Raw genomic sequence first — 12,320 nt, 5'->3', positions numbered from 1 at the left:
CTCTATGTCCAAACCCCGCCACATGCAATACCAGCACAGCGTCTCTACTGACTGAGCCATCTGTTTCCGTAAACATTTGACTGCCTAACCAACATAGTATACATAGTGATCCAAGAAAATTGCAGGTCCGAGCACAGGATGAACGAATTATGATTGAAGCATGAAAGCCCGTCTTTAAAAAGAGTAAGTATCAAACGTATTGACGTTTATACTTCGATCAATGGTATGTCACTAGATGAGACTGTTACTACAGAAAGTTTCAGAATTTATTGTGAAGTCATCTTATTTTTTTTTATTTAAGTGCTGTATTTAGCGAAAACCACATGGCATGGCATAGCAGTCAGTATAAATGGCTTCTGCATTGCTTTCACCATCGAACCAACCAAACACTGACTGAACATTGACCGTATTAAACCGGCACTAAGCCGGGGCACGCCCCGGCAAAAAATTCCAAAGGACCCCAAAGTGAGAATGAAGGCATTACATTCCACAATGCACTATTCCAAAATCCCAGCAACCCACCACCCTGCATGAGCTACTGTAACATTAATTTTGTTACCCACACCAAATTTAGCTGTATACACATGTATCTTTGTTACAAGTGTACAAATGTACATGTAAATTAAAGCCAAAGGGAAATACATGTAAATAAACAAGGCAATGTTTGATCAACACAATAATCATGCAATACAGTGTGTGATGGGATAAATAGACTCCTTACCTGTAAGCATGCTCTCATTGACAATACAGTTGCCTGTAATAAGGACTGCATCACATGACATCATGGTGCCATATGGAGGGATACTGATGACATCTCCCGGCACCAACTCCTGACCAGGAATAGCCTCATACACTGCAACATTTGGACAAAGAAACTGCCAGGTTATTCTTTTGCTTGACTACACATAATTGTCTTCGTCAGAAGGACTATCAAATTGTCTCGCCGCATTGTGGGAACTGCGGATTTTGCGATATAACTCAGGCATAATTCGACGTCCATGATTTTTGGCAGGCAGATTACCATTGTTGAGGCCGAAGTCAAGTGCAAGTTTCGGCTTCGTGGGGGTTCGTGCGTCATGTTAGTGCACCTTTTGTGTTTGTGGCTTGTTCGCAAAATAACTCAAGTATTTGTAAAATGTTGTTTATAATTTTTGGTAGACAGATTACTATTGTTGGGACCAAGGTTAAGTTTGTTAATGGGCTTTGTTGGGGGTTTCATTGTCACTGTAGCGGACCTTTTGTGTTTAGAAGTTCCCCCACCACCTCTGCTTGGAGACAGCCGACAGCTGGATATAGCGGGGAACCCCATAATGGGATGGGATCAAAAATTTAATGACGTTACATTGAGGGATTGTACTATACGTTCAGCAGGGGGAGGATAGGTTGGACATGTGACAGGTTATTTTCTACGGCCACACCAAGTAATTGCTATGGATGATCTCCACTGGAGACCTTAAATTTAATGTGAAAGCGCAATAAAAATATGAAGGGCTGAAAAAGGAGATGGAATTTGGAATATACTAACAGTTACTGTAGAAATACAAATGTTATGACACAAGTCACACAAGTTGAATAAAAGAACGCAGTGTCACAAGAAACAAGTCTTCTATTCGTCGTAAAGATAAATTAACAAAACAGCAGTAGTCGACCCTGTTCTGATTCTTTCCTTTATCACATCTTCTCTAATTATATTTTGCGACACTGTCGTGACACTTTCATCATAATACAGTAAGAAGAATTTCTTGTAAGTTTTTTTCCAGTAACAGTCCAAAATCAAATAACGTAGGGTGGGGGTCTAACATGGGTGACGGCGCGTCTGTAAAATCTGTGGCGAACCCTTTCAGGGTGTTCTGTAGTATAAACAAGAGTACAGAGATTCTTTTGTACTTTAGACCAAATTGATTATTAAAAAGAGTAAAGAATACACATGTTCATTTCTCTAGAACAATGTACCTCTGACGAAGACATGAGATCTCCGACCTCTAGTTGTGCTAAATGTATTTTACATTTTTCTTTATGTTTTGGAATAGCAAAATTCCACAGCATTGTTGATGTTTACTCAGCTTTTTTCTTAAAATGCTTAAATTGATATTCTAAAAGTGTTCCAAGACTGGTAGCAAGAGTTGGGAGATTTCATACCTCCATAAAATAAAAAATGTCAGTAGTATGGTTACCAAATCTTTTAGCTGAGTTTTTTGTCCTCTCCACAACTACATGTAATTGCAGAGAGGACAAAAGAGACTCTGCAGGTTTGGTAACCAGGCTTCAAAACTTAGATTTTTTTGATTGTCTGATGTTTTATGATTATTGTGGAAATAAATGTAACTAGAGTTCCAAGACCTCATGCCTTTGCCAAATGATGTTCATTATGTTCAGAAGACATATTGTTTTTCCTCATGTTTTATCTCCTCCTTCTGTCATTTCTTTAAATTGACTCAACTCCTTCATTTTTGGGCCAAATAACATGAAATTTGGCATGAAGGTAAAGTGCCCAAATACCCCTAGGCGTTTTTCTTCATTTTCTTAATACAGGCTTTCAAATGGTTTTATTTGGACTTTTTGGCAGTGTTATATGTAATGTACCATAATAGCAGTGTGTGTTACCAAGATTAGAGTGTGACCATACTAGTATTTGGGACTAGGGCCAATGACCAAATATGGGCAGCAGGTGCACCGTTTGGAGATCTGGTCGCTGATTGGCTGTTCCCTTAATTACTTTACTGCTAAATGAACACCTGTGTATGGTTCCACATACTTATAATAGGAATAGTTACTTTGTTTTTTTAGAAGTATTAGCCAGGAAAAGGAGTCTCTTGGGTTTTAAATTGGTGAAACATGTCATAAAACCTTCATTTCTATAAATTTTATACCTTGCTATTTTTTAAACCAATTCTTAACATGTTTAAAGTTGCAGACTGCCGTCTACTGAGGAAGACCAGAGTGACTGGTCGAAAGCTCTAGGTGAGAGAATTTTTTTGTGTTGGACCAAAAGTTTTAACTTTAAACATGTAACTACCAACACAGATGAACTTTCATGACAATTCTTAACATCTTTAAACCAAATTAGCTGCTTTACTCTATTCTTCTTGCTGATTGGCTGTTGGGATTTAATTGGGTTAACATAGCCATACCATATCGGCACTGCATTCAAGTGTTTTGGGGTAGGTATGTCAAACTTTCCTGCTCAAGCATTGGAATGCGGGGCATATTAACGCTATCATTTATCTTGAAAATCAACAGTTTGCATTATGCAAATAAAAATCCTAACCAATAATGTAGGGGATAGCTATCCAACTGTTGCATTCTTAGTTACATGTCACTTCATACTATAGTTACATCAATATAAAGCATTGTTCTCCCTTGTATTTCTCCTTCTTTTCCTGCCATGTCGTGAAATGTGGTGAAGCCATCCTGAATTTGCTCCAAAGCAAATGTCGGCTTTTCTAGTTTACATTGAACTATAAATGTTTCTCATTGTTTATGAAACAAATTTTCATTAATGTTATCAGATGATCATATTCTCCACCTGGTGACAGTATGACAAAACATGGATTCTAATGCAACTTGAGATTTTTGTGTCAAGATGACACTGTTTTGGATTAAGCACCTAGTGTTGGGCATAACGGCCCTACATGTTGTATTTACTAATAATACAAGGTTATGTAGTCTTTACCATTTATTTGTACTTACGTACATAGTCATCTCACTGGCTGGTATTCCCTGGCTGGAATTCCAGCAGCCCTACCTAACACTGCTTCCCTGGCTGGAATTCCAGCAACCCGTCTTGAAAACCGTCAGCTGTGAACATTGTGCATTACATGCATGTACATTTTGTACTTGCTGGAGGTTTGGAAATCAATGTTAGTCTTGTCAATTTTGTTATAACTTGTTTTAACAACAACAATAAAAAGGTGTTTCTGTGAGTTACAATGTTTTAAAACTTCTAACTTGAGTGTAGCTTACCATTGTCTCCTCTCCACACAGACACCTCTGCCTCCAATGCCACCATATCGCGCAGTGATTCTGCTTGCTAAAAACAGAGATAACCTTTTAAAGCCTGGCATAAGGGCTTGGTATTGAAGCTTAATCTGTTCTTTGCAATACGGTCAAGCACTTTTCAAGTAGTCTGGCAAGAATCTAATTAAAAATTCAGAAAATAGAATAAAACAAATTGATTCAACATTTGTAATCAGATTAACTCAATATCAGATTGAGGTAAGCCTGTGATGTGATCAGAAGCATATTCGGATTCCCTCAGTGCAATAAAATCATTTTAAAAACACTTGACAGTTCCTCAGTGCTTTGGCCGCCTTTCTCAGAGTACTACATGCAAACTTAAGGTTATTGAAATACTAACTCATATTACAGGGCTCAAGTTGCACTTTTCTTTATCTTCAAAACTACAACTGTACAGCAGTTCTGAACAGCACTACACTTTTCATATGGCTGAACATGTTTATTACAGTAGGTTGCACAGTAACTGTTACATTTACAATTATAATTAGCAAATTGAAAATATCAGTACTGCATTTCAATATAATTCAGTCATATTAAGGCCACACCAATTTAGTTAATTGCTTGTGGAATTTGCCTGCTTAATTTCTTTCTGACTTGCAAACAAACAAATAACAGATTCAGGTTCTGAATCAACTCCAAATTGCTCGTATTTTCACTGATGTCTTTCATCAAGTTGTTACAGTTTTTCCATCTCTCAATGCATTGGTTTGATCAAAAGTTTAACAATCATTTGTTTTTTCACCTTGTCACAATTTTTTTCTGAAAAAATCCGAGAACCAACAAGACATTTGGTGTGGCCTAATCGTGCATACATATGTGCTCATTGAGAAATAGGATTAGGGAATATTATGTTCACTTATAGTTATGATATTGAGATTATACAAACTCTCACCTTTCTGATCTCATAAAGCTCCACTGAGATAGAAATGACAGAGATGACAACAATACAGCTGGCATAAATGTAGTAGTCATTTAATGACCACAGGATCACACTGAAGATTTGAAACATGTAGAAAGGGTTCAACACCTACAGAGAAATGGGAAAGACATCACAATTGGTAAATTCACTTGGAGTGACTGTCTACTAAATTTATACATTATGCAGGGCTCAAAATTCATTTTTGGGAATAGGTGCACTGGTGCACCCAATCTACAAAATTGGGTGCACAAAAAATATTTTTGGTGCACCATATAAGACAGAATAAGTAGAATGCAGGAAAAAAATGTTCCATTTCTAAATTCTAGAGAAAAGTACTATAACAATGATTTCATTGTTTTTCTGACATTTGAGTGAATACCATGAACGGGGGGTGCCCTAACTTGCCCTAACATCGGACGGATTTTTTACTGATCTTATTATTATGCAAAAGTATGCCATGTTTGTTGCCACTAACTTCGCTAATAAAAAGGTCAATAAACATAGTCAATGCATACAGCTGTTATTTGTATGCAGAGAATAGTTCAATACATTTATTTGTCGTTTTGTCGAAAAAGAGAATATCGGTCATTTTCACCGATCATAACAATGGCATGGCGCTGAAAAAAAGGGTCACTTCATTGCGGCGACTCGTGCCCAGAAATAAACGACCTGTACCAAGATTTGACACAACTGCCACATACACAAGGAATAAAGCTTTGCAAAACAGTAAATATGTGTGTCTCAGAGTGTTTGTTTTGTAGAAAACTGACCTGTGAATAACAACATCAACATCACTGTCGTCTACATTTCCCATGATTCCCCTGGGACCACATTGATTGTGTAAGCCGGGTTTCCAGTGGAAACACAGACTGATTGCGTTAGATACAACCCTCCTCTCGTGAGAATAGAAGTACACATAATCGCAATTTTACTGTCAAAAGAAAACTATAATATCATAAAAATTCTATTCTTATTTTTGTTAACTTAATTTCATAATCAATGCCTGAAGAGAGCAAAATTACGAAAGCGTCTGAAGTTAGGGCACACTATCTAGCGTAGCCGCATTCACAAAGGTACATTCACGAAAACGTCTCACAGAGTTTGTCACTTGTAACACGGAGTGTGAAGAGCCTAAGAATAGTCTGAATGAATTTCTTATCCAAGTATGTTGTTTACATTCATGTTCAGAAAATAAAAAAAAACATAATTTTAAAGGTCAATAAACAAATCAAAATGAAAAATGGAGGTATTTGCCTTACCATACAAATGTAAACAATAGAATAGTGTTAAAATCGTTTTGCAATAAATGACACTCTACTCTCTTTGAGTGCTTTTGGCACTCTCTTTGAGTGCCAAAAAAATGAATTAAAAAAATGAAAGGCAGAAACACCAGTGAGAGAATATAATATATATACATGTATTCAATAAATTCCATGGTATGGAGTGAAATCTAAAGTGAAATATTATGAAGTTAAACATAATTACATATTTAAAAAAGACCTAAGTAAAGACTACAATGTAGGAGTTACCAATAATACTCACCTCTTCAATAAGGAGTCTAAAATAGCTCTTGACCTCAATATGAATTGAGTTTTTGCCATACAACAAACGTCTGTAATCAAAAGCACATGAAGGCTTGAGAAAAAACTGTTGACAAGTGAGTAATTCAAGGTATATTGCCGTTTCCCGCACACCTTTTCAACTTTACATATACATATAGCGGATGGGGACTGTCACTACCCATAAAGACTAACAATAAGACAAAACTCAGTCACAAAAAACTATAAAGAAACATTTTAAAGAATAAAAACGTATCTGTGATACCAGATGAAAACTGTACTGTACATGCATATGTACATTGCATGGCACTGTATATTCCATAAATATAATGTGTTACTTTTTAAAAGATCTCATTATGTACTGTAGCTATGCTTGGCACAAGTGAGTACTATTGGAGCTGTTGACAATCTTCTCACTGTAATACATCAGACTACATGTACACATGTGGATACTGGTAGATAGTGTACATGCATGTATGGCATTGAACTGTTCATAACATACTTCCTGTCTTGCTCCTCTCTGCTCATCCCAGCAATTTGGTAGAAGTAAGAGCAAGGTGTTTGATCAAGGCCTCTAAAATATGAAGAAAGTTAACATTTGAAATTTGAAATAAGGTTAACTTTTGAAAAATGTAAATAAATTATACTAAGCAAATGCTCAGTCTAGAGAAATAATACCATTGTATGACTTTTTTGTACACATCTACTATGGCACATGCATGTTTACAACATTTACAGCACCAACAGTGATCAAGGGAACAATTCTTTTTTTAATCACAGTTGCTTTGCTTGACTGTGCAATGAGCTGACTGAATAAGGACTCTGCATGAATGTACATGTAAAAGCACATTGAGCAATTTTAACAAAAACAGCAGTCAACCCTGTGTTTATGCGCTTCAAATTTGGAGTCAAATTTTAAAGCTTAACATTCATTTTTTTTTCACCTTGTCTCTACATATTTCTTCTGAAAAAATCTGAGAACCAACAATATTTACCAAAATACTGTTGTGTTTTAAAGAACAACTCCAGATGAGGAGTCACATAAGTTTGGAATCATGGATAACCACATCTCAACCAGAATGGATGAGTCAATCCCAAACTTCCTCATACCTGAGCTTTGTGAAGCAGCTGGTTCTGGAATTCCAAATGTACCGCATATGCTGGTGTTGAAAGAATCGCACACAAAGTCTTTTCTGGGATAAAAAAACATGAAATGGACACAGATATAAAGAAAAAGTAATAAGACAAGTCATATAAAAAAACTAGAGTTTGAGGAACACATGCCATTGCAATGTTAGTGTTTCTAACTTTTTTTCATTGAGGTCACATTTGTGGCACGTAGTAACAAAGGAAAGAAAATGCCATGTAAACTCAATGCAACTGCACATTCCGTCATGTCAATGAGATCATTGTGTTTGTTGCCCTTAAGCTTTAGGAGAAGATATGTATTAACTTGAAGAAACTAATTATTGCCTGGCTTTGTATACAGTAATTTACATGTAACAATAAAAACGTTTAGTCCACTATTCAAACTAAAAATACATTACATGTACCTTATCACTGGTAGATGTCAAACTGGTTGATTCCTCCTCCTCTTCCTCCTCCTCCTCTCTGTCCTCTTCCTTGTAATTACAATCTACACCTTCTGCCACCTGTGCAAAGGACCTAGAAAGTACAATCATTTAGTCAAGAAAGAAAGAGAAATTGAAAAAAATTGTGTTTTCTGGAAAATGCTTTCCGTGGAGGAAAGTGTGGGAAAACAACTTTCAATACTTTAAAGTTCAATCTGTAGAATTGGATTGTCATGTTTGGTAAATTCTAGATCACATCATGGATTTCTCAACTGTGTTGTTTGTACACAGAGAGTTTATTTAGCTAATAATGAGAATGGATTCATTTGATTAATACATTTAATAATGGTCAGTATTCTGAATTGAATCAGTCTTTTAAAGTGTTCATGTCACCTTGACAAGTACATGTAGGTAAAATGGGTACAGATATCCAGACTACGTAATCATACAATATAGTAGTTTGGAGCTATTTGTAATCCCAAAGATAGGGAAACAATGTTTGTACAAGAAATTAAAGTTGACCTAGAGAAATTAATCCCGATCAATTTCTCTAGGATTTTTCAGAGGAGACTGTGCCTTTGATATAGAATCGAGCCGTACATGGAAGTCAAGTCAGCAGCACAGACGAGCCAAGTTCCAGCATGGGCATGTTAATGCATACAGTTTGAAAATTGCACCAGTACTAGTTATATGACTAGTATGTATGTTACATGTACAAAAATGTATATGTGCTTTGCAGTAGGAAGAATTGAAAGATTAATAATTGAAAGCACAAAAACATAAGATTTTACCACTCGGCGCTACGTCGCAGCAATATTTACACGGCAGTCATTTTGGCATACCCAGGACTTCTGGACCGTGAAAACCTCCTGTTAACAATATTACAATGTTACAGGGCTCCAAATACTTTTTTTCAGGTACGTGCAAAAATTGGCAAAAATTTTTAGGTGCAATGTGAAAACTTTATGTGCAAAATTATATTTACTCAGTCTGGAACTATTTTCCAGCTGGCAGAGTGGTACACAAATTTTTTTCCAGATGGCTCAGTGGAGGGATTCTGCAAACATTATGTAACCCATAATGAATTAAACTGACATTCCTAGTTTGTGTTATTTGCATGATGTTTCAACTTGCAGAAAAAAAAACAACTTAAAAATGCAAAGCTTTGAAACTAGAAGAAAACTATCGAAAGAAAAATGGTTGTCTTTCTCGGCATTAGCTTTAGCCTTCCAGGGCGCTTCTAGTGACTCCCCCGCCACTCCCTCTCTCCACATGTTACAAACACAAGTCTAAGAGTAACTGTTGGAAATTCCTGAAATTGAAAACATTTTATATGGCACATGAAGAAAATTTACAAACAGTCTTAGAGCAATACAATCTATTTTTATGTTTCATATTTCCCTTGATTAGCGAAAATAACATATGGTTAGTTTTTGCATCTTTGCCTGCAACGCACTCTCCTCCCCCTCCTGCTAGTGCTGTGTACCGGTTCGCTGAACCGATTCTGGACTTGTAAAAATGTTTAGGTTCAAAAAGTAAAAAAAAACCCTACAAGTCAAGAGCCGATTCCAGGCTTAATACAAAAAAAAACATGTCACATACCCCTTTTCAGGTACATGTGCGTGATGATCTGCCCATGCTGTATGACTTGCAGTAAGAGAAAGTGTTTTATTTCTTAGCTAATGTCTTGTAGATTCCTAACAGTTGTCTGTTCACAAGGGTACCGAAGTAACGGGTTCCTCACTGGCCGCCCAGTGCGGAACTCACGGGGAAAGTAGCGTCGAAACTCGGGGCCCTGTGCGGAAGAAAGCTCCGCACTGGAATTCTAGTGCAGAAACGGCTTTGTTCCAGTGCTGAAACACCGTCAGGCCTGGAATTCCAGAGCTGAATCTTGACTCGGCACTCGTTTTCCGGTGCTAACTTCCACTTAGCACTCGTTTGCCAGAGCTCGGAGGCCGTTCACCACTGGATAGCCAGCGCTGAATTCCACTCGGTACTCGCTACCAGTGCTCGGAGACCGTTTACCACTGGATAGCAAGTGCCGAAGTCCCTAAGTAACGGATTCCTCACTGGATCGTTCCAGTGCTCGGTGACTCTTGGTGCTGGAAGCCGGGTTCTCAAATTATTTCGGCACCGGGCCTCTGGTGCTTACATCGCCCGCGCGCGGCGTACAGTACATTATCGTAGGCCAAGTCTACGTCTGTAAAAATGTGAGGATCTGAGCCTTGCAGTATTGTCCTGCCGATCAACTTGGCGTCCCAATTATAATTTGCTTCCCGGGCGGTACGACCTCAAAAATATAAGTGTTAAGAGTATCTCGGCATCTCGGTACCCTTTCTAAAGACAAGGTTAGATTTGCCGATTTAGAGTTTCCAGTGCTGAAGCCGCCGACACTGGACACCAAGTGTTGACGTACCATCGGCACTGGAGATCTAGGACGGAAGCCACCTCACCTCTGTATACCGAGTGCTGAGAAAGGAACCCGTTACTTCGGTACTTTTGCTGTCTGTTCTATTCGTGTTTGTCAAATTTAGTTATTTTTTGGCTAGCAGTCAGGTGTATGGGGAGTAAGGGGTCAGTGTCCATCATATTCCTTCTGTCCTAGACCTTTTGTTCGATGTACTTTCTGTACCCTCTGCTTGTGAATATTTTCGTCCTTCAGAAACCTAAAAAGGCTGTTATAATTAGTGGCAGAATTGCTAGTCGAGGAACACACCTACATATATCAAGCATACTGCCAAATGAATCCCTGAGAAACACCTGAGGCTCACTGAGAAGTGTGTTTGCCCACTTTTCTTACAATATGTGCAGGCTTGCCGAGAGCTTACACGAGTTATACTGCACTGAAGTCATTTCCAGTTTCTGTCCAATTGCAGAAGTGAGTTATCAGTGGCTCTGTGGCAGGGTACTAAAAAATATGTTTTTTACACGCACATGTGCGTGTCATGCAATGACAGTGAGTACTCCCAAATTGTTCAGTAAATACAGAAAATGATATATTGGGGTGACATAAACACTTTAAAGGGTTGAACATTAATATTGTTAGACCACAGCTTGATTACAAAGAAGTAGAAAGGGCCTGGCTACTGTACCCATACTGCTTTGCTGCAACTGTTTGAGTCTTTGTGTCCAAATGAAAATCAGGACAGGCATAAATATAAGGGGCAAGCCAGTCTGGGACATGAAGTGTGCTGGAAGAAGAGGAAAACAATTTTAAAGTTTTTTTACTGTCAGGAGAAAAGACTTGTTCTAAGCATGACACCAAGTATGATTCTAATCTCACTTATAATACTTAAGTCAAGCGCATCTTTAATCTTTATCAATGTGCATTGTGGGATTGCAAGCAATTAATACAAAATTATTATTAATCAAGTCTTACATAAGTGACTTATTTCATTCAGAACATTAATTTGACAATTTTCAGATTACAGGAAGATGCAGTTCTACTGAAGGACATTCTTGAACTATTGGTGCCCAAATAATCAGAATCTTGGGGTTGAGTCCTATGGTACAATAACTGTACATGACGTTTTGTGAATGAAGATCCTTTTTTTATCAGAATAAAAATAAGCAGGGGAATCTGAGAACCATGAAGAAATTACAAAATAATAATGTACATGTAGATGGGTGTTGCCTGATTCAAATGTTACTTGAAACCTTAGTGGGTATCCTTGACTTAGACCAGACCCACATCCATATATGAACAGAGAATGGTCGAGTGTTTTAGGTTAGAGGTAACAGTTCCATTTCTGGTGTTCCTGGTCCTTGGGAAGAGGAACTTTACACAACTTTCCTCATTCCATCCAGGCTAAACAAAGGTACCTGACTTTGGTTGGGTTAGTAAAAGGCAGTGGAATGAAGAGGATGGGCTCTGCCTTCCAAAACCATGCCCTGAAGCCTCAAAAAGGCTATCTGGAACTACCTTTACCTTTTAGTCTGTCATCTCCTTAAAAAAATAATACTAAACAGTTATGAAAGGATGACTATATCATATTTCGAGCTTGTATACAGCTAAAATATGTCAATAGCACTTAGATTAACTTACAATTCATCAACAGGAATGTAGATGATATCCACCGTCTCTGTCCACCACTGTCCATAGATGTCCTGAAACATCAGTAGTAAAATTTAATGTCACATCCACAATAAAGAAATGACTGTATCAAAGGAATCTCAAAGAATCAGCCCGCATCTCACCCGACACTTCCAGAACTTTCACACTGCACCTCCACTGACTAATTGGTTTGGGACATT

The 12,320-nt window shown here is 37.7% G+C and overlaps 1 protein-coding gene across 2 annotated transcripts in view; it reads right to left on the bottom strand.

Moving 5' to 3' along the window:
* Positions 1-12,320, bottom strand: part of LOC109469523 (probable cation-transporting ATPase 13A3) — a 50,329-nt gene that overhangs the window by 27,799 nt on the left and 10,210 nt on the right. For both annotated transcript variants that reach the window (XM_019768046.1, XM_019768047.1), the window contains exons 5-12: positions 11,159-11,257; positions 8,049-8,160; positions 7,606-7,688; positions 6,998-7,069; positions 6,479-6,548; positions 4,910-5,044; positions 3,964-4,030; positions 722-853 (exon numbers count right to left, since the gene is read on the bottom strand). In XM_019768046.1, coding sequence (XP_019623605.1) covers positions 722-853; positions 3,964-4,030; positions 4,910-5,044; positions 6,479-6,548; positions 6,998-7,069; positions 7,606-7,688; positions 8,049-8,160; positions 11,159-11,257 — 770 coding nt within the window. The remainder of the gene's footprint in view (positions 1-721; positions 854-3,963; positions 4,031-4,909; positions 5,045-6,478; positions 6,549-6,997; positions 7,070-7,605; positions 7,689-8,048; positions 8,161-11,158; positions 11,258-12,320) is intronic.

This window comes from Branchiostoma belcheri, unplaced genomic scaffold (genome assembly GCF_001625305.1).
Source record: "Branchiostoma belcheri isolate BF01 breed outbred unplaced genomic scaffold, Haploidv18h27 scaffold206, whole genome shotgun sequence".
NCBI classification, from domain to species: domain Eukaryota; kingdom Metazoa; phylum Chordata; class Leptocardii; order Amphioxiformes; family Branchiostomatidae; genus Branchiostoma; species Branchiostoma belcheri.
This window is presented reverse-complemented; position numbering and strand designations above follow the sequence as displayed.